Genomic DNA, 23,324 nt, shown 5'->3' on the forward strand with positions numbered 1-23,324 from the left:
TATATTTGGGGGTTTGTAACAGACCCCAATGAGAATTTTGTTACCATTTTTCCCTCCATGAATTTCGACCCATATGGACTCGACATCCTCATTCCCTTCGCTAATATCCTCCCTTAAAGTGGACTTTAGACAAGACTTTACATAGAGACAAACCCCTCCTCCTCTCCGATTTTTACGATCCTTTCTAAACAGACTGTAACCCTGTAAGTTAACTGCCCAGTCATAGCTTTCATCTAACCATGTCTCGGTTATTCCCACTATGTCAAAGTTACCTGTAGATATTTCTGCTTCTAGTTCTTCCATCTTGTTTGTCAGGCTTCTGGCGTTTGCAAGCATGCAGTTTAGAGGATTTTGTTTTGCTCCAATCTCCTCGCTGTGGATTGTTTTAGAAATGTTCTTACCTCCCATCTGAGTATGTTTTCCTGGGTCTTCTTTGTTCAAGTCTAATGTTTTTCTTCCCGTCCCCTGTTCTTCTAGTTTAACGCCCTCCTGATGAGTGTAGCGAGTCTTCTGGCGAATGTGTGTTTCCCAGGTTTGTTGAGGTGTAGTCCGTCTCTGGCGAGGAGTCCATCGTACCAGTAATTCACACCGTGGTCCAGGAATCCAAATCCTTGTTGTCTGCACCATCGTCTTAGCCAGTTGTTTGCATCAAGGATCCTGTTCCATCTCCTGTTCCATCTCCTGTCTTGAATACCTCCGGAACACAGCTCCATCATTTCTATAGTGGCAGCTGCCGGGTACTGCAGATACACTCCCTATTAACAGCTGGTGAATCTGCAGAGTACCAGGTACTATTAATAGGGGGTGCATCTGCCGGTTATCAGGTACTATTAATAGGTGGTGCATCTGCCATGTATTGGGTACTATTGATAGGGGGTGGAACTGCCGGGTATCAGGTACTATTGATAGGGGGTGGAACTGCCGGGTATCAGGTACTATTGATAGGGGGTGGAACTGCCGGGTATCAGGTACTATTGATAGGGGGTGGAACTGCCGGGTGTCAGGTACTATTGATAGGGGGTGGAACTGCCGGGTGTCAGGTACTATTAATAGGTGGTGCATCTGCCATGTATTGGGTACTATTGATAGGGGGTGGAACTGCTGGGTATCAGGTACTATTGATAGGGGGTGGAACTGCTGGGTATCAGGTACTATTGATAGGGGGTGGAACTGCCGGGTGTCAGGTACTATTAATAGGTGGTGCATCTGCCATGTATTGGGTACTATTGATGGGGGATGCATCTGCCCGGTATTGGGTACTATTGATAGGGGGTGGATCTGCCGGTTATCAGGTACTATTCCCCTTTGTACCAGTCTGTCACTGTAAATTTGTTTACTGTAAACGATATCTATAACTCTGTATGTAACCACTTCTCATGTACAGCACCATGGAACTAATGGTGCTATATAAATAATAATAATAATAAAGGGTGGAACTGCCGGTTATCAGGTACTATTGATAGGGAGTGGAACTGCCGGTTATCGGGTACTATTGATAGGGGGTGCATCTGCCGGTTATCGGGTACTATTGATAGGGGGTGCATCTGCCGGTTATCGGGTACTATTGATAGGGGGTGCATCTGACGGTTATCGGGTACTATTGATAGGGGGTGGAAATGCTGGGTATCGGGTACTATTGATAGGGGATGCATCTGCCCAGTATCGGGTACTATTGATAGGGGGACCTGTCGGTTATCGGGTACTACTGATAGGGGGTGGATCTGCAGTACCCGGCTACAGCAACTGAGAACTTCCAGCTGCCGTGGGTGCCGAGTATCGCAGCTTCACGTATTAGATATTGATGGCCTATCCCAAGGATAGGCTGTCAATAAAGTAGTGGGCAACCTCTTAAAGTTTAAAAACGCATCCACATGGCTGGTCTTGTAAAACGCTGCAGATTTTACATGTAGAAATCCTCATTGGTAGTGAGTGGGAACGATCACACAACTGCTGGGGGGATCAAATGACCAATAATCATTCTTAATAAGAGTGGGAGCAAATAAGCCATATTTAATTTCCTAACATGCAGGTTATGTAATAAAGGCAGGTTTACATGGCTGCCACCTTGGGTTTTCCTTCATTAGAACAGAGAGCAGCTACAGGTAGGGCTTAATAGGAGAGCGATAAAGTGATGCTAAACCTGTGAATGCCCCCCTCCCGATCCTGCTGCAAAATTACAGAAGGTGAATTTATTCATTTATTTTGCGCCCTTATATAGCACCATTAATGCCACAGCGCTTTACAGACATCATCATCGCTGTCCCCATTGGGCTCACAATCTACATCCCCTATCAGTATGTCTTTGGAATGTGGGAGGAAACTGGAGACCCCAGAGGAAGCCCACGCAAACACGGAGAGAACATACCAACTCCTTGCAGATGTTGTCTTTGGTGGGATTTGAACCCAGGAGTCCAGCGCTGCAAGGCTGCTGTGCTAACCACTGCGCCACCATGCTCACTGGTGACTGAGTTTAGTAAATCTTCACTCGCTACAGTTGTTCCTCTGGGGGGCGCTGTAGTGGTCAGAACCATATTGCGGCCAGACTGCTCCACATGACTGAGACACAGGGCTCTGGACAGGTTCTCCGTTGTCTGATGCTAGCCATGTAGAGGCTATAATGGTGACCTGTCCTGCTGATAACATAATTGGATTTAGAGGCTGTTTTCAGAGCAGATCACTGTTCTCATTAGTTCTGTGTCTGGGATGCTGTACACCTGTGTTCACACACTGCAGACAGAGCAAAAACCATCACTGAGATGCATTTACTGCCTGCCTGTGCCACAGGGTCTCATGCAGCAATTGGAGCCTCCCCAGTACGGTGCCCGTAGAAATGACAGCATATCCTGCAAAAATTAACTCTTGTACTCCTGCATCAACTAAAAAAAATATGATCTACATGTATATCTTTACCTATAAACTCTGATGTGTAACCTTTTGTTTTAATTTTTTTTTTTTAATCAATAGTACCACATGAAAATTAGTTGTTTTTTTTTTCCCATGACAATTTGTGATAAAATGAGTGCTACAATTCTAAACTAACACTTGTCCTGCAAAACTGCAGTCCTTATGGCTCCTGAAAGGTGTAAAAAATATGGATGTTTCCTGGGGATTAATGACTGGGCCTTAAAACATCTTGATGAGCAAATTTTTTTGCAGTTTTTTTCCCTTTTCACGTTCCAGTTTGTAACTTTAGGGTATGTGTCCACGTTCAGGATTGCATCAGGATTTGGTCAGGATTTTTCATCAGTATTTGTAAGCCAAAACCAGGAGTGGAACAATTAGCGGAAAAGTATAATAGAAACATATGCACCACTTCTGCATTTATCACCCACTCCTGGTTTTGGCTTACAAAAACTGATGGAAAATCCTGACCAAATCCTGATGCAATCCTGAACGTGGACACATACCCTTAGCCCTGGTTTTCTGTGGGGGCAATTTTCTAGCTTTTTTGTGTGTTGTGCATGGTGCCGTTCTTTGCCGGCACAGGGCACTCCTGCCTGCTCCTCAGCTGTCTCTGCTGACATTGACTGAGCGTCACCTTCTTTTCCGCCCTGCTCTGTCGATGGGACGTGACTGACGCCATCATGCTTATTGATATCCGGATCCCCGCTGCCTAACTGGCCGGGCACACCAGGCAGGTAGCAAGTGCCAGGCAGGTAGCAAGTGCCAGGCAGGTAGCAAGTGCCAGGCAGGTAGCCTGTTAGTGCTTGGGCACATTTTTCAGTTACATTATAGGGGTCACAGTCTTCCAGCATTGGCTCTCCTTATCCGCTGAGTGCACCCCAACTCTCCATACGCCAGATGCTCCGATGCGTCTCCTCTCTGGGGAAGGTACACTGGCCATACGTGTGGAGGCGCTGTGCCTGTTTGCCCAGGCTGGATGGGAATGCCATTTGTCATATGAGGGATTGCTTGTCGGTAGATACATGAGTTGCAGCCGTCTGCTCCATTCCGGCGGTACACCGGCCTTCCAACATGTAGCGGAGCCTGATATTTTTCTGTAATTGCAGGTTGGCAGCCTCGGTGGTTCGTACTAGATAATGGCATCTTATCCTACTATGACTCGCATGATGACGTCTGCAAGGGCAGCAAAGGAAGCATTAAAATGGCAGTGTGTGAGATCAAAGGTAGGTTTTGTTGGCTTTGAAAATATAGTGAAAGCATTTAAAGGAGCCGTATCTTATCTCCTATCATATTGATAAGTGCCTGATTTCTTTCGATCTCCACCGATCATGAGGACCCGAGAACTTTTCCTTAAGGTACCGTTACACTATACGATTTACCAACGATCACGACCAGCGATACGACCTGGCCGTGATCGTTGGTAAGTCGTTGTGTGGTCGCTGGAGAGCTGTCACACAGACAGCACTCCAGCGACCAACGATGCCGAGGTCCCCGGGTAACCAGGGTAAACATCGGGTTACTAAGCGCAGGACCGTGCTTAGTAACCCGATGTTTATCCTGGTTACCAGCGTAAAAAAAAACAAACACTACATACTTACATTCCGGTGTCTGTCCCTTGCCGTCTGCTTCCCGCACTGACTGACTGCCGGCCGTAAAGTGAAAGCACAGCACGCTGTGCTGTGCTTTCACTTTACGGCCGGCAGTCAGTCAGTGCGGGAAGCAGACGGCAAGGGACCTGACGGACACCGGAATGTAAGTATGTAGTGTTTGTTTTTTTTTTACATTTACGATGGTAACCAGGGTAAACATCGGGTTACTAAGCGCGGCCCTGCGCTTAGTAACCCGATGTTTACCCTGGTTACAAGCGAACGCATCGCTGGATCGGTGTCACACACACCGATCCAGCGATGACAGCGGGAGATCCAGCGACGAAAGAAAGTTCCAAATGATCTGCTACGACGTACGATTCTCAGCAGGATCCCTGATCGCTGCTGCGTGTCAGACACAGCGATATCGTATGGATATCGCTGGAACGTCACGGATCGTACCGTCGTAGCGACAAAAGTGCCACTGTGAGACGGTACTCTAACTCCCCTGGAACCAGACACAATCCTGCTCCATTAACAACTAGAAATGGTGGGGTACACTGCTCCTCTCTTTAAATCTGATATAGACAGGCTGAAGATGATACATGTCCTTATTTTGAAGGGAGTCTGTGTCGCCCCACCCCTCCAAACTCAAATTAAACATTCGTATAGGGGACTTATTACATATGCAAAATAGGGCTCCTCGGTGCACCCTTGGTGTGGCAAGGACTCGGTGCACTGTGCCACCCCCTCAATTAACATCCTTGGCTTGATTGATGGCACTCACTTGCGCTGCCTGATTTGAATACTTGGCACTGCATGTCAGCACTGACCCTGCAGGAGTCCATTGAGTCTACGTGGTCAGTGTCGGTGCTTGCGCACTCTTTCTTCTCTCCTGTCTGCGGTGGCCGCTCGCTGCACACAAGATCACACAGTAGCGGGCACTCGCTGTGCTCCTGCAGTGCCAGGGATTCAGTTGTCAACCTACCTAAGGGGATGAAGGATGCTAACTGAGGGTGAACCAAGTCGTTGGCAACACATTTTTTTTAGTTGTAAAACTAGAGTAGAGAAATCTGTTCAGTTCTGAATTTTATAGGGGCTAAGACCCCTTTATGATTGAGTCTTAGTTTGAGTTTTCTGGGGGTGTCGGACTCCTTTTGGTGTGTATTTAACGTAGAAAAAAAGCATGACTGCGATGTCTGGTGTGCCCAGAGACTTGTTGGGTATAAGGATGAAGGGAAGCCTTCTCCATCCTGTACTGATCCCTATTCTCAGTTCATTCGGCAGACAACACCAGGATGGAGCTGATCATTCCCGGGGAGCAGCACTTCTATGTGAGGGCTGTAAATGCCGCAGAGAGGCAGCGGTGGCTGGTGGCGTTAGGAAGCTCGAAGGCCTGTCTGAGCGACACCAGGACAAGGAAAGAGAAAGGTGGGTGACCGTCACTTCTTTTTAATAGACGCCTTATTACATGGACCCAAAAGATCAAAAATATTATCAGAATCCAAAAGGTGAAAATGGCTTTCAGAAATAAACCTGGTAGGGAAATGGTCTACGAAGGTGTCTCATGGCTGGAGAGGTGGACAGATGGGATTTTCTCCTCCTCTGACAACTATAGCGTTGGTGACGGGCCATGTTTGACGCTGCGGGCCACATACAGCAGTACCCACTGTGCCGCCCTGATGGCGTATACATGCGCCTTCTGTGAAACTTCATGTATGAAAAGCGCTGAATGAGACGGTGCAGGACGGGTTCTGCTAGATGTAAAGTAACTCTGCAATCTGTCAGGGTGCTATAGGGGGTCTCAACGAAAACCTATTACTGGAGTTTCCATGTAACGTCAGTATCTCTGGCTACATCTAGGAGGGGATTTAAAGGCAACGTGTCATAAAACATGACGTATTGGTAAATCAGGTTTACGTCTTAAATGTTTTTTTCATGTGAAAGGGGGATATATATATTATATTATAATTTTTTATTTTTTTTCTACAAGGAGACAGCAGGTCTGGGGGTGGCAGCAGCTCCGGCGTTGGTGGTGAGGTGGCAGTAGGGTTATTGCAGGCTTGTGGCTTTACTGAAGAAATAAGGTTTCAGGTTGCGGCACAAGGTTTCTATTCTGGGAGACAACTGGACTCGCTGATTTCCAGACGATGGGGGACGCTTCAGGAAAAATCTTGTAGACAATTGGGTGAAGAACATACCAGGGTGGAGGAGAGAGGCAGATCTTGTTAGGGACGAAGATTACGTATGAGTAGTTATCTGCAGATTAGGCCAGACATATACAGTGGCTTGGGAAAGTATTCACCTCGCTTGGCGGTTTACTTATTGTTACATTACGATCTGTGCTTAAATATTTTTGTAATCCGATTTGTGTGTGATGCATCAGCGCTGAATAGTGTAAGTTGGTGAAGTGAGAAAAATATAGGCAAAAATTACATATATGGGGTCAAATAACAAAAAATTAGCATGTGCATATGCATTCACCCCTTTTGCTCTGAAGCCCCCCAAATTTTCTGGTGCAAGCAATTACCTTCATAAGTCATCATGCTTAGGCTGGTTTCACATTGGCGTTTTTTGGGGTGCATTTTTGCGGTAAAAAACGCATGGTGAAAAAACGCATGTAAACGCTTGCAAACGCTGCGTTTTTTTGACGCATGCGTTTTTGCATGTGGTGAAAAAAAACGCGGCGTTTTGACGCGTTTACATGCGTTTTTACATGCGTTTGCGTTTTTTAAACGCATGCTGAGAAATGTGTGACAGCTGCCAATCATCAAAATAAAGTAAAAAACCCACTATAAACAGAAATAGTTAGGGGTAGGGGTAGGGTTAGGGGTAGGGATCATAACCCTAACCCTAAAGGGATCCTACCCCTAACCCTAACCCTAAAGGGATCCTACCCCTAACCCTAACCCTAAAGGGATCCTACCCCTAACCCTAACCCTAAGGGATCCTAACCCTACCCCTAACCCTACCCCTAACCCTAAGGGATCCTAACCCTACCTCTAACCCTACCCCTAACCCTAAGGGATCCTAACCCTACCCCTAACCATAAAGGGGTTAGGATCCCTTAGGGTTAGGGGTAGGGTTAGGGGTAGGGTTAGGGTTAGGATCCCTTAGGGTTAGGGGTAGGGTTAGGGGTAGGGTTATAGGTTCCCTTTATCACCTTTATGTTGGGGGGTGGCATATCAGTGTGTTTTCTGTTTTTTTAATAAAAAAACGCATGCGTCACCCATTGACTCCAATGTATTTTTTGACCCCAAAAAAACGCATGAAAACGCATGCGGTTTTTTTTTGGTCCAAAAAACGCTTCTAAAAATACTACTATACTACAAGTAGCATTTCAGAAAATGAACGCATGCATTAAAAAAACGCATGCGTCACAAAACGCGACCAAACGCGTGCACAAAAAAACGCATGCGTTTTCAATGTTAAATATAGGGAAAAAAACGCATGCGTTTTAAAAAAAAAAAAAACGCTGCAGACAAAAACGCAAGTGTGAAACCCTTAGTGAGAGGACGTCCACCTGTGTGCCATCTAAGTATCACATGTCTGTCAGTATATACATTTTACCTTTTCTGAAAGGCCACAGAGGCTGCACCACCACTAACCAGAGGCAACACTAACCAAACAACACCATTAAGACCAAGGAGATCTCCAAACAAGTCAGGCACAAAGTTTCTCAGAAGTACAAGTCAGGGTTGGGATATTAAAAAAAAAAAAAAAAATAGAAAGAAATCCCAATCTCTGATGATCTCGGGAGCACCACGAAATCCATTATCGTCAAATGGAAAGAACATGTCACCACAGCAAGCCGCCTGCCAAGAGGGGGCGCCCACCAAAATTCTCAACCCAGGCAAGGAGGGCATAAATCAGAGAGGCAGTACAGAGATCAAAGGTAACTCTGAAGGAGCTGGAGTTCCCAAGCAGAGACTGAAGTATCTGTCCAAACAATCACATTGAGGCCGGCTTCACACTCAGCGTATGAAAATACGGTCCGTATATTACGGCCGTAATACGCTGAAATGTCCCGAAAATAGTGGTCCGTAGCTCCTCCGTAGGCAGGGTGTGTCAGCGTTTTTTGCGCATGGCATCCTCCGTATGTAATCCGTATGGCATCCGTACTGCGTGGTTTTCTCGCAGGCTTGCAAAACCAACATACCGCTATAGAAGTGATCCATGTGTCCCAAAAAGAAAAAAAAAAAAATATATATACTGTCTATATATATATGTATGTATGTATGTATGTATGTATGTATGTATGTATGTATGTATGTATATGTATATATATATATATATATATATATATATATATATATATATATATATATATATATATATATATATATATATATATATATAATATATGTCAGTGAGACACATATATGTATATATATTAATATTTTTTCCAGCGCTATACAGCTTGAAAGCCGGTAATTCAATTACCGGCTTTTTCCTTCTCCTTCCTAAAACCCGACATGATTTGAGACATGGTTTACATACAGTAAACCATGTCTTCTCTCCATTTTTTTTGCAGATTCCACACTACTAATGTCAGTAGAGTGTATCTGCAAAATTTGGCCGTTCTAGCTCTTAAAATAAAGGGTTAAATGGCGGAAAAAATTGGCGTGGGCTCCCGCGCAATTTTCTCCGCCAGAGTAGTAAAGCCAGTGACTGAGGGCAGATATTAATAGCCTGGAGAGGGTCCACGGTTATTGGCCCCCCCTGGCTAAAAACATCTGCCCCCAGCCACCCCAGAAAAGGCACATCTGGAAGATGCGCCTATTCTGGTACTTGGCCACTCTCTTCCCATTCCCGTGTAGCGGTGGGATATGGGGTAATGAAGGGTTAATGCCACCTTGCTATTGTAAGGTGACATTAAGCCTAATTAATAATGGAGAGGCGTCAATTATGACACCTATCCATTATTAATCCAATTGTAGTAAAGGGTTAAATAAAACACAAACACATTATTTAAAATTATTTTAATGAAATAAAAACAATGGTTGTTTGAGTATTTTATTCTACGCCCAATCCAGTCACTGAAGACCCTCGTTCTGTGAAAGAAATAACATAATAAACCAACAATATACTTACCCTCCGCAGCTCTGTAACGTCCAACGATGTAAATCCTTCTGAAGGGGTTAAAACATTTTGCAGCAAGGAGCTTTGCTAATGCAATGCTACTCCTCGCTTCATTTGCGGTGAGGCGCCCTCTGCTGGATGTTCATAGATCGTGGGAAATTACCTAGAAAGCCTGGGAGCTTTCTAGGTAACTTCATTACCCCATATCCCACCGCTACAAGGGAATGGGAAGAGAGTGGCCAAGTGCCAGAATAGGTGCATCTTCCAGATGTGCCTTTTCTGGGGTGGCTGGGGGCAGATGTTTTTAGCCAGGGGGGGCCAATAACCGTGGACCCTCTCCAGGCTATTAATATCTGCCCTCAGTCACTGGCTTTACTACTCTGGCGGAGAAAATTGCGCGGGAGCCCACGCCAATTTTTTCCGCCATTTAACCCTTTATTTTAAGAGCTAGAACGGCCAAATTTTGCAGATACACTCTACTGACATTAGTAGTGTGGAATCTGCAAAAAAAATGGAGAGAAGACATGGTTTACTGTATGTAAACCATGTCTCAAATCATGTTGGGTTTTAGGAAGGAGAAGGAAAAAGCCGGTAATTGAATTACCGGCTTTCAAGCTGTATAGCGCTGGAAAAAATATTAATATATATACATATATGTGTCTCACTGACATAGAATAGGTATATATATATATATATATATATATATATATATATATATATATATATATATATATATATATATATATAATGTGTGTACACATTTATTCTACCTATTCTACTGTAAGCTGTCAGTGTGATTTTACTGTACACCGCACTGAATTACCGGCTTTTCTCTCTAACAGCGCTGCGTATTTCTCGCAAGTCACACTGCTTGTCCGTGTGTAATCCGTATTTTTCACGCTTCCATAGACTTTCATTGGCGTATTTCTTGCGCAGTACGGTGACAAACGCAGCATGCTGCGATTTTGTACGGCCGTAGAAAGCCGTATAATACTGATCAGTAAAATACGGCAGATAGGAGCAGAGGCATAGAGAATAATTGTGCCGTATTTTTTGCGAGTTTTACGGACGTAGTTTCTGCGCTCTTACGTCCGTAAAACTCGCAAGTGTGAAGCCGGCCTAAGTCGTACACTCCTTAGAGGTGACCTTTGTGGAAGAGTGGGCAGAAAAAAGCCTTTAATTACAATTTTTATGTGTAAGGCTTGTTTTGATTTGACAAAAGACATTTGGGAGACTCCTGAAATGTATGGAGGAAGGTGCTGTGGTTAGCTGAGACCAAAGTTGAACTTTTTGGCCACCAAAGTAAATGTTATATCTGGCGCCAAAGCAACACAGCTTATCAACTCAAGAACATCATCCTCACCGTGAAACATGGTGGTGGCAGCATCATGCTGTGGGGATATTTTTTGGCAGCAGGGACAGAGAAAATGGTCCAAGTCAAGGGGAAGAGGAATGGTACAAAATACAGGGATATTCTTGAGCAAAACCTGTTTGTCTGTCAGTGATTTGATACTGAAATGGGGGTTCACCTTCCAACAAGACAATGACCCAATGCATACTGCTAAAGCAACACTAGAAGGATTTAAGGGTAAATGTGTAAATGTTTTGGAGTGGCCTAGTCAAAACCAAGACCTTAATCCAAATGAGAATCTGTGCTCAGACTTGAAGATTGCTGTTCACCAGAGGAAACCATCTAACTTGAAGGAGCTGGAGCAGTTTCGCCTCGAGGAATGGGAAAAAATGCCAATGGCAAGATGTAGAAAGCTCATGGAGACTTATCCAAAGCAACTTTCAGCTGTAATTGCCACAAAAGGAGGCTCTACAAAGTACTGACTTAAGGGGGATAAATAGTTATGTACACTGAAGTTCAGTTATTTTGTCCTATGTATTGTTTGCTTCACAATAAAAAGAAAACCAAATGTTCACAGTTGGCATGTTCTTTACATGAACTGATGCAAACCATCAAAAAAAGTGTGAAAATCCAGGTTGAGAGGTAGAAAAATGCAAAAAATGCCAAAGAAGAGTGGGGGAATGAAAACCCTATATTAAGGGTCACCAATCTAACCCAAGAAGAGGTGCGAAACCGGCTAAATAAGATTAAAATAGATAAATCTCCGGGTCCGGATGGCATACACCCACGAGTACTAAGAGAACTAAGTAATGTAATAGATAAACCATTATTTCTTATTTTTAGGGACTCTATAGCGACGGGGTCTGTTCCGCTGGACTGGCGCATAGCAAATGTGGTGCCAATATTCAAAAAGGGCTCTAAAAGTGAACCTGGAAATTATAGGCCAGTAAGTCTAACCTCTATTGTTGGTAAAATATTTGAAGGGTTTCTGAGGGATGTTATTCTGGATTATCTCAATGAGAATAACTGTTTAACTCCATATCAGCATGGGTTTATGAGAAATCGCTCCTGTCAAACCAATCTAATCAGTTTTTATGAAGAGGTAAGCTATAGGCTGGACCACGGTGAGTCATTGGACGTGGTATATCTCGATTTTTTTCCAAAGCGTTTGATACCGTGCCGCACAAGAGGTTGGTACACAAAATGAGAATGCTTGGTCTGGGGGAAAATGTGTGTAAATGGGTTAGTAACTGGCTTAGTGATAGAAAGCAGAGGGTGGTTATAAATGGTATAGTCTCTAACTGGGTCGCTGTGACCAGTGGGGTACCGCGGGGGTCAGTATTGGGACCTGTTCTCTTCAACATATTCATTAATGATCTGGTAGAAGGTTTACACAGTAAAATATCGATATTTGCAGATGATACAAAACTATGTAAAGCAGTTAATACAAGAGAAGATAGTATTCTGCTACAGATGGATCTGGATAAGTTGGAAACTTGGGCTGAAAGGTGGCAGATGAGGTTTAACAATGATAAATGTAAGGTTATACACATGGGAAGAAGGAATCAATGTCACCATTACACACTGAATGGGAAACCACTGGGTAAATCTGACAGGGAGAAGGATTTGGGGATCCTAGTTAATGATAAACTTACCTGGAGCAGCCAGTGCCAGGCAGCAGCTGCCAAGGCAAACAGGATCATGGGGTGCATTAAAAGAGGTCTGGATACACATGATGAGAGCATTATACTGCCTCTGTACAAATCCCTAGTTAGACCGCACATGGAGTACTGTGTCCAGTTTTGGGCACCGGTGCTCAGGAAGGATATAATGGAACTAGAGAGAGTACAAAGGAGGGCAACTACAATACCCAGATAGATTAGCGAAATTAGGATTATTTAGTCTAGAAAAAAGACGACTGAGGGGCGATCTAATAACCATGTATAAGTATATAATGGGACAATACAAATATCTCGCTGAGGATTTGTTTATACCAAGGAAGGTGACGGGCACAAGGGGGCATTCTTTGCGTCTGGAGGAGAGAAGGTTTTTCCACCAACATAGAAGAGGATTCTTTACTGTTAGGGCAGTGAGAATCTGGAATTGCTTGCCTGAGGAGGTGGTGATGGCGAACTCAGTCGAGGGGTTCAAGAGAGGCCTGGATGTCTTCCTGGAGCAGAACAATATTGTATCATACAATTATTAGGTTCTGTAGAAGGACGTAGATCTGGGGATTTATTATGATGGAATATAGGCTGAACTGGATGGACAAATGTCTTTTTTCGGCCTTACTAACTATGTTACTATGTTACTATGAATACTTTCGCATGTCATTGTATGGGGGACAGATTATAAACGACCTTGTAAATCATTGTTAGTGGTTTAAACTGGATCCTCTGGGGAATTAGAAGCCATTGCGGGGAGATGTGGCTAAATTGGGCAGCAGAGTTAAACACAGGCTGGAGAGGTGCGAGAGTGTCAGCAGGGAGGCCACAGAGGAGGATATTACAGTAATCATAGTGGGAGATGATGAGGGCATGTACTAACGTTTTAGTAGCTTTGGGGTGGAGGAAAGTGTGGCACCTCTATGCACAGGTGATGGCACTGGATCCTTCAGTCACAATACAAGATGCTACATCTCATCTTGCCCCCCTATAATTATATGCAACAACAACAAAAATCTACTTTAAAAAATAAAAAATTGGAAAATAAAAATTGGTACTTGGTTTTTATTCTTTAATGCTTTTATATTGAAAGATTAATTTGAACAAGCGTACTTAGAAACGCTTGTTTCCTGATCATCTTGCTGTGTAAGCGGGCTGTTGATGAGCGCGTCTTTATTTAATTTTTTTTAAGTTTCCTTTTGTCTTCTTCCATGAGCCTAAACTTTTTTTTTTTTTTTTTTTATGTTTTTGACTTTTTTATTTGCGCTTTTTAAATATTACCCTATTCATGGTGCTGCACAAATAGTGTTAACTTTATTCTGTGTGTCACTACCAATACGGCGACATAGTTTTATTTTTATTACTTTTGTATAATTAATACTCTTTGAAAAAATCATTCGGAGCTGTATGAAGATTAATTTTTTTTTGCGATAAGCTGTTTTCATTAGTGCCATTTTTTGGCACATTTTACATTTTGCCCATTTGCAATTTTTTTAATTTTTTTTTAATTTTTGCTTTGTTAAATTCTAATTTGTTTTAATAATTTTTGCAGAAATCAATGAAACCAATGAATCACTGAAAACCAAAATGTCGGAGCTGCGTCTGTATTGTGACCTGTTGATGCAGCAGGTGCACACAATCCAGGAGTTTGTAAGTCAAGACCAGAGTCGGCCATCACCCAGCGCTGAGGTACGAGCCGGGCGCACCGTCATACATGGATTCTACTGAGCCGTGGACGTCGGGTGTAAACTTTCCATTTTCTGTTTTGTGTATAGAACATGAACGAAGCATCGTCTCTGCTCAGTGCAACCTGCAACACATTTATTACCACACTTGAAGAATGTGTCAAGATAGCAAATGCCAAATTCAAGCCAGAAATGTACCAGCTGCCTCCTCACGAGTCTTTGGTGTCTGCTGTGTCTCCGTCACCTGTACAAATGGTAATATGGAAGAACTAGGTCAATGATTCACTGCATGGCCCAATACCCACATTGATGTTCTGTGACCCTGAGACCCGCCTCCTATTTGACGCCATACTTGGTTCTTATTTTGATCAGCCAGTCTGGTGGGGCGCCATCATTGCGGTGTGATGTACATGTGACGTTCTGCCCGGCCGGCTAATCAAAAGAAGAGCAGCAGATACCGGCATGTCGGGTGGTTTCAGGATTTCCCTCTAGTGACCTTGGATTAATAACATGACCACTGGATAGCTTCAGTCTGTATTTCCTGCGCAGCAGCACCTTCTGTAGCTGACATGTTTGCTGTGGTACATAGCGCCTTTCCCGTCATTCAGCCTGTGAAGGGTGCTGCTAGGTAGGTAATACACAGTGAGACTGAGAAGCTGGAAGTGCATCCTCACGCCACCATGCACTTCCAGAAACAGCATACAGGGAATATCCGGGACTTTCTGAAAAACAAAAACATTTTCCCAAGTACAAACAGGTAGCTGGGTGCTACTTACCTGGCGGTTGTGCCCGGTACCGTTCTTCCCCGACACAGAGCGGTCATAGACTTCTCCTGCCAGGGATTCTGCTGTCGTCACGTCGACAGAGCAGCTGCATCTCCTCCGCTCTGTTGACAGGGTGGGACTTCCGACATCATTCTGACTGACCAGCTGCATTCCCGCTGCCTAACTGGGTGAGCCGCTTGACAATGAGAATGACGTTGGAAGTCCCACCCTGTCGACAGAGGAGGGAGGAAAAGATACCTCCGCTCTGTCGACGTGATGTCAGCAGAGGTAGCTGAAACCCTGGCATGAGCGGTTTGTGACCGCTCTGTGCTGGGGGGTGGGGGGGAAGAACAGCGCCATGCACAACAGGCAGGTAAGTAGCAACCACCTGCCTGTTTTTTCTTGAGCACATTTTTGTTTTTCAGAAAGTCCCAGGTATTCCCTTTTAAAGTCATGATTTCTCGCTTCTGCAGCAGCGCTTTGAGGTCATAGGGATGAACCGGCTTATCTTTTAAAGGGCTACACACTCACATAAATGATTTGGGGAGTTAAAAGTTTGGCAGGTTCCCTTTAATCAATTGCAATTGCTATGAGTTGCCTTATTATACAGCGCTCCACTTATTGTATTGTCAGCTAAGTGTTGAGCCCACTTTTTCCTTTTACGTGTGATTTTACGTCTATTAAATAAAGGTGTTTTCTTTATTGCTTTAGATGAAGAGGTCCATGAGCCACCCTGGCAACTACACTACTGACAGGTGAGACATCCCCAGAAGACCACCCCATATTCTAGAACAAATCGCCTGCAACTGATGTTCAGTTTTATTATATATTATATACTAGAGTAGTTTTGTTTGAAAGGAAAACTTCTATAGAAGACCATTTTCGGTGTAATTTTAGGTGGTCTCTAGTAATGAGCGAATGTGCTGGGGTGCTAACAAGTGTCTTTGTCGTGCTTGAAGAATATGTTCTAGTCCCCGTAGCTGCATGTCTCACGGCTGTTCGACAGCAGCAACACATGCAGGGGTTGTCTAACAAACAAGGGAATTCCTACATGTGTTGCGGCTTTCGAACAGCCGCGAGACATGCAGCCGCGGGGACTAGAACATTTTTCTGTCTCCATCCTGCCCCGTGTGCCCACCGTTAACCGATCAAAAAACAAAACAAAAAAGAGTCTCCTCACCTGACCGATGCTCCAGCGGCGAGCTCCCTTCAGCAGCGCACACTTGCCGGCGACTGACAATAACGTCAGATGCCGGCGACGTGTGCGCTGCGGCCGACTTCAGCTGTCAGCCTCCAATTGGCTAGCGGCTGTTAACTATTGACGTGCGGGCACGCGCCCGCACGTCAATAGGAAACCGCCGCAGCGCTGGAAGGGGCCCGATGCGGGCCCCTCTCTCTGCCCACCGTGTCCGGGGGCACATAAACGCCGCCCTGCGGGCACAGTCACACTCAGGCGGATTAGCAGAGGGTCAATCTGTGCGGTAGTCCAGGGCCCCCCCAGACCACTGGGCCCTGGGCTACCGCCCATATTGACCCTCTGATAATCCGCCCCTGGACATATCTGGTGAAAGCCTGTACAGTTCTGAGTAGAATGGTGTTTATTTTGTTTCTCTATCGTTTTTCTAGCCTGAGTTATGAGGAGAAATATAAAGGCAGGCAACACCGAAATTCACACTTTTTTCGAACTTTGAAAATCAATTAAAAAATTCTAGAATTTTTTTTTTTCTTCACATTTTGCATTCTCTGACTCACTATTACCAAATAACAAAATCTCAAAAGAATTAAAAATCTAGAGGTAAAAATCATTGGTTCGCTTGACATGGAATGGCCCGGGTTTTACTGTACATAACTTATATATTTGGCCTATTTCAGAGATTTTGCACATTTTATGTGTAGTTCTTGTAGAGTCAGAAATGCCATGGGTATATGGAAAGGTCTCTAGACCTGTCTCTGTACTTTTCATTGATACATTTATATTTGGTCATTAGATCAAGGCTGTGTCAAGTCTTCATGTTTTTTTAACCAATAATCAATGTTGGGTTTGACCCGTGATTTGCGTAGAAGCAAAATAATTTTGTCAGGGCCGTTAATGATTCTTTTTCTTATTCCAGCATTTGCTTTGGCGGCAGCTGCCTGGCATTGGTTGCATTTCTAGCTCTTACACATATATTGGAGTGAGATGAGTGTTCTCATCAGTATCATTAAAGCCAATTAGTTTTTTTTTTTTTTTGACACATTGTTCTTTCTCCCATTTGTGGGCATCATATAGGATCAGCTATTCCATAAAGGAGTCTTCGTCGTCGATTCACCGGGTGTCTAACAGGAGGAGAAGTGTTTATTCGGATACTGAAACAATTAGTGATGGAGCAGCAGAGGACAACGACAGTAAGTTGTTCTTATTTAACTCATTTCTTTTTATTATTTATTTATTTAAAATTGTCCCAGATTAAAAAAAAAAAAATCTCTGACTTTTCTGGATGGTTGTTACAGTGCAGATTGCTACATAAATTATGAATTAGAAGGCACAAAAGAGAATAGTAAAACCAAAAACATAAATTATGAATTAATCCACCTGTTTAGGTTAAATGGCCACCTATGTAATGAATGGATGACCAGGTGCATTTTTATATGAAAATCTACACATTTCATGTAGCAATTTTTTTTTTTTTTTTTGCTAAAATGTCTGTGTCTGAAGATCACTTGCTGCAGATTCCTATACAGATAACTCCAAGTGTTACGATTTCCTCAAACAGATACTAGAGCCGAATCTGAAGAGGTATATGTCTTTCTTCTCTCCTAAATGCCATATTGCAGTGTTTAAATGCTCAGTTCAGCTCCTTTAGAAACTACTTTCAACTGCTGCTCAGCAATAATCTGTACACTATAAATCCTTTATATAGTACTTTTCCTGTCCGAGGCTGTTTGCTTCTTACCCTCATACTTAAAAAGGGGAAGGTTTCCCGTATATGGACTTCTTGAGTACATTGTATCAATCTTTACTGAGGAGCAGTTGAAAGCCGCTTCTAAAAGGGCATAAACTCGGCATTGAAACAGCACAGCAGCATGGCGTTTTTAAAGGACAGGAGCAAATAGGTAATGAAGTATAATACTAAATTCACAAGAATTTAGATAAAGAAAAAAAAAATGTTTCCCTTTACTTTAAACAGCCCCTCTAATCACAAGTTAAACACCCATATACTCACCCCGCAGACGGGCCCTGCTCCTCCTCCACTTCTCCGTACTGTAGATTTCTCATTCTCGTCTGGTCTCAGGATAGCAGTAGGGGGGCATCATGAGACATCCGTAATCTTCATTTTTCATTCAAATGGAGATTCTTCTCCCTGTTTGGACGAGATTTAAAGGTGGCAATCTGATCGATGGCCCCGTGACACACTGCACTGGATGTTGATGCTGGTAGTCCGGCAGGGGACACAACACTGAGTGCAGGGGAGCGGCGCCGCTCTGGAAGGTGACTGCAGATTGTTATGTAGGTAGAAGTTTCTGTGACCCATTTCGTAGTTCGGATTTGTCGGTGTATTACAGCCTCAGCAAATATGATTGATATTCCGATATTTGTTCCAGATCGGTTGCTTGTGGTTTTCCAGACCTCTGCTTGCTGTCAACTAATTGTATTCTTTACTACTTGCACATCAAATCTATCATGGTCAGAGTAAGTACAGGCAGAAGCAAGAACTATAGTGATATGTACCTGAGCTGTGATTAGTAACAAGTCCTGCCCCATCTGGTCATCTCATGGCCATGAATAATCTTTGATTCCATGGGAGTTAAAGGGGTTATCTGGCTCCGCTCCCTTTTGCATTGGAAATGAGCAGTGCCGATGGCATTACAACTTTATACACCTGCTGAGACGGCCACCGATTTGGCAAGTGGCGTGCACATGTTCTGATCCTTTTGAAGTAGTTATCTGGGATTTTTTATTTTTTTTGCAATGGGGTCAAGAAGTTACCAGCAGCTAGTTGCTAACTTCTGGCCTGTTCTGCCCTGCAAACTCTGTCCTGGCGATTCTCTGGCTTCATGTGACCTCACGTCAGTAGAGCAGCTCTTTCTTTCCTGATCTCCTCTATTGAGGCAGCGGGGAGCCGGATGTCAATCAGCATGACATAGGCAGTGACGCCACATTAATAGCAGAGCAGAAGAGAAGGCATTGCTCTGTCAACATGACCTCACCGCATGCAAAAGAATCGCCAGCAGGAATGCTCCGTGACTGCTCTGATCTGGAACACATCCTCACACAGCAGAACAGGCTCCAGTTGGCAGCTACTTGCCGGTAAGTTCTTTGCCCCGCTGCAAAAAAAAGCAAAAAAAACCACTTTGTAAAAAAAAAAAAAAAAAAAAGGGCACATGCCCACATCTCGACGAGTGCGTGGAGTTGTAATGTAATCGCCATTGCTCACCTCCGATGCACTAGTGAGCGTCGCCGGATCAACCCTTTAACGAAAGTTTAGTCGAATGACTGCAACCGGAGACCTGGACCGCTGTGCGGAATCGATCCAGAAGGTGTCAGGAAACAGTATCTCTTAATATTGTATGAAAGGTTCCTTGTCATAACCAATGTGTAAATGACCGCAGGGCCGGCACACTGCCCACGTGTCGGAATGAATGGTGGATTTCCTCCAGCAAGCGGCGCGGAAGACGACAAACTGAAGTCAAAGGATCCTTCCGATGCCGACGACTCTCCCGCCTCGGTGTCTTCCTGAAGCTTGAGAAGAGGAGCTTTAGGCGTTTGATGTACTTTGTATCCGTCCTGCTATGCAAAGGCAGCTGGTGTCAGACTCTCGCGGCATAGAAACGTTTGTTTGGACCCTTTGGATGGATTTCGCTGCACTTTATATAATACTGTAAGAGCAAACTTTGAAGTGAGTTTTATCTTTGTACAGTTTTATTTGCAAAAGTATTTTCCTACTAACCCTTCACGGTCTGAGTAGTGTGAATTCTCGTTCGAGCCACTGTATAACACACCTAGAATATGCAATTATTTTTCTTGTTTTTTTTTTTTCCTTTTAACATGCAACAAATTAATAAGGACTTTAGTAGTTTACAAGATCCATTCGATTTATAGAAGTGGAGGTGGGGGGTATATATACAGAAAGATCACAATTCACACAGGTTCATACCCCGTTACTGCCCTCAAATGAAAAAGATATACAGGTAAAGTCACTGACAAATTTTATTTATTATTTATGCCCCAGATGGATGCAGCCCCACCCCAAAAAAAGTGACTCCATCGCAGGATGTTCACTGAGAAACTGCATACATTACTAAACAGGCCTTTAACTGGACATAATATTTATAATAATAATAATAATAATAATAATAATAATAATAATAATAATAATAATAATAATAATAATAATAATAATAATAATAATAATAATAATAATAATAATAATTATTATTATTATTATATTCGAATTATACTGACATTCTAATATGGATTTTTTTTTCAACGTAAGTACACCAGCCTCATTAGGTTTAAGGCTTATTTATTAATGTACGCAGTTTACAACGTGAAATCTTGGTGTCAGTGGCTTTGTGAATCTTAACCTGAAACCAATGAAACTACATTATTTCAATGGCTTATTGTTTTCTAGATCAAGTGAAAAACTATGAAATTTGTAAAATAAAAAAAACAAACTACTTTGCTGCTGATCTTCAGCTTTAATTCTTATAGGCCTGGAGTTTACTGATTATGATGTTGTATAATAGTGGTCTCACAGCAAAAATCAATAGTTAATGGAGTAAAATTCAAGTAAACAGTTCACAGGAAGACCCCCAAAAATACTAAAAAATACCTTTAAGTTATTAATAATAATTATTTTTTTAGTATTTTTGGGGTCTTCCTGTGAACAGAATAAACTGGTCCCAACTTTCTCGAAGGGCAGGTGAAAGATTGACTTTTAGGACGTGGAGACTTTATCATTTACCAATTCTTTTTTTTAGATTTCCACCATAACTTTTTTTACCCAGCTTGAGATCCAGACTTGATATTGATTTTCTGAACTATAGCTGTACAGGTATGTTGTATGGTAGCTATGGATTTTCTTTGCCGCTATCCTTGCGGATAGTTGGCAGAGTAAAAGCGTACCAGCAAAGTTATGGAGATTTCCACAAATCTCATCTAGAAGTTGTATGTCAGGTCTTTGAGCGGAAGTCATAGCAGATTTCACTCTTTGCAAAGGGGAAAATCAACAGCAAAATCCACATTTAATACATGCAGCAAATCTCCGTGTGGACATGCCCTTACATTCTTTAAGGCTTGTTCACACACTGCATTTTTCAGCACATTTTTGTTCCAGGAAAAATTAAGTTTTACAGTAGTAGCAACTTGAATTAGATATCTGCGTATTTTTTCCTTCCAGATTTGAAACATCAAAGCGTTTTGTTTTTTTTTTTTTAAATCTGCAACTTGTCAATTTTCCGCATAGCATTTTTCACACAAATAAATGGGGGAAACACTAGTAAAAATGCACTCTAAACCCCCTGTATTTTATGCAGCATTTTTCCCGCCAACACTGTGCTTTTTGCTGCAGAAAACTCTGACAAAAATGCTTAAAGGGAACCTATCGCCATGTTTTTCCCATATGTAGTAAGGCCATCGCCATTAGGGCCTTGTTTACAGTGTACTGGGATTTTTTTTTTAAATGTCTGTGAATCATCCATGTAATTTTTTTTTAATATCTGTATTGCATACAGTTTTTAAATCTACAGCTTAAAGAATCTTATCCGAGCACGCTTGCTCTTCACCAGTTCTGAGCTGTGTAGATGTGAATCCATCACGGATGTGACTTGTTAGAAAGCTCAACATGATCTGTCTTCCAGGTTTTTTCGCTCTGTTCTTCACTTGTCCTTCCACTCCCCTTTACATAAAACAGGAGGAAAAGTTGGTGTAACCTGATGCCACAGAGAGCTAGCAAGACGAATTTGAGCTGAATTTCAGCACAGATGTTGAGCTCAGAGGGCAGGTTGCGAAGTGTCTCATAAGGTGGAGAAAGGATTACGTTTCTCTTTAATGATGGTTTCTAAAGTTTCTTATTTTTAATTTTACTATTGATTTATGCAAAGTTCGTTGAAAGTACGCTGACCATTCACGCCATCTCCTAAGCTCTACTGACGAGGTCCGGGATGCTGGTGCCTTTGTTGGCTAATAATATAGCATGTTTACCCGCCCTGCAGACACTAGTACATCAGTACCCTGGTTTCATTTGGCTGTAACACACCCTACTATAGATGTTACTTAAGGACCTTCCACCTTTCTAGGGAAATGAACTTGGGTCACCACAGAACTGTACAGAAAACTCAGTCCAGTTCATTAGATCTGTGGAAAGTTAGATCTGACAGTCTGGACTGCAATTTCCGAGCCACCAAATGGTCTACTGACCTTACCTCGACATTTGTATTTGAGGGCATACAGCGCCTTGCGAAAGTATTCGGCCCCCTGGAACTTTTCAACCTTTTCCCACATATCATGCTTCAAACAGAAATATACCAAATGTACATTTCTTTCTCGCTTCATTGGGGAACACCGGTAACCATGGATGTATGCGGCTGTCGCAAGGAGGCTGACACTATGCAAATAAAGAAAAATAACTCCTCCCCGGCAGTATACACCCTCCGACAGGAACCAGGCCACTCCGTTTTTGCTTAGTGTCTGTAGGAGGCGGACCTGGATCTAACACCAGATCTACATTTCTTTTTCTTTCAGATAGTGTGTGTTTATTAATCTTTTTCCCTTTCGTTTCAGATACACTTCTGGGGTTTACAGGGTGCAGTTCTTCTCACCCTGATTCCCCGCATTAAGTGACCGAGAGAGCAGTGTGGTATCACCCACATCGCACCCTCTCGTGTCTGCTGGGCAGGACTTTGTTTCATGTCACCCTGGGGTGTTCATGTTTACTTTCGGTGGCCAGCCCTTGTGTTCCCCTTCCCCCCCCCCTCATCCCTCTCCTCGGAGTGGGCTGAGAGGAAGACGGTGGTCACCTGCGGTGACCTCCCCCCTCTAAAGGGATTGATGCAGTCTTCTGCGCCGGTTGATATAGCGCGGGAAGGAGGACCAAATCTCCCAGGACCCTTTCTGCCATCAAGGGATCCTGATGCATTCCTCGTCTTCAGGTTGGAAGATCTTCAATCAACAGCAGCCCCTGTCTCCCCATCATCACAATCTCCATGCAGGGGCACTTAACCTTATTATCCAATAGCACTTGCCGCTGCATGAGTGCTACGTTACCGGGCTAGGGGGTTCGGGGGCCATCGGGCGCCCTTTTATTTCA

At 43.4% G+C, this 23,324-nt stretch overlaps 1 protein-coding gene across 3 annotated transcripts in view; it reads left to right on the forward strand.

The window, feature by feature from the left end:
- The window catches only part of PLEKHA3 (pleckstrin homology domain containing A3), a 47,087-nt gene that overhangs the window by 6,055 nt on the left and 17,708 nt on the right, over positions 1-23,324 (forward strand). The window contains exons 2-8 of one of the 3 annotated variants that reach the window (XM_069733216.1): positions 4,011-4,127; positions 5,766-5,921; positions 14,140-14,276; positions 14,363-14,527; positions 15,748-15,791; positions 17,306-17,421; positions 19,627-19,968. In XM_069733216.1, coding sequence (XP_069589317.1) covers positions 4,011-4,127; positions 5,766-5,921; positions 14,140-14,276; positions 14,363-14,527; positions 15,748-15,791; positions 17,306-17,421; positions 19,627-19,754 — 863 coding nt within the window. In that variant the 3' untranslated portion in view covers positions 19,755-19,968. Of the gene's footprint in view, positions 1-4,010; positions 4,128-5,765; positions 5,922-14,139; positions 14,277-14,362; positions 14,528-15,747; positions 15,792-17,305; positions 17,422-18,618; positions 18,782-19,626; positions 19,969-23,324 lie in introns of those variants that run through there. The other 2 variants (XM_069733218.1, XM_069733217.1) reach the window with 2 other exon arrangements.

This window comes from Ranitomeya imitator, chromosome 7, assembly GCF_032444005.1.
Source record: "Ranitomeya imitator isolate aRanImi1 chromosome 7, aRanImi1.pri, whole genome shotgun sequence".
Taxonomy (NCBI): domain Eukaryota; kingdom Metazoa; phylum Chordata; class Amphibia; order Anura; family Dendrobatidae; genus Ranitomeya; species Ranitomeya imitator.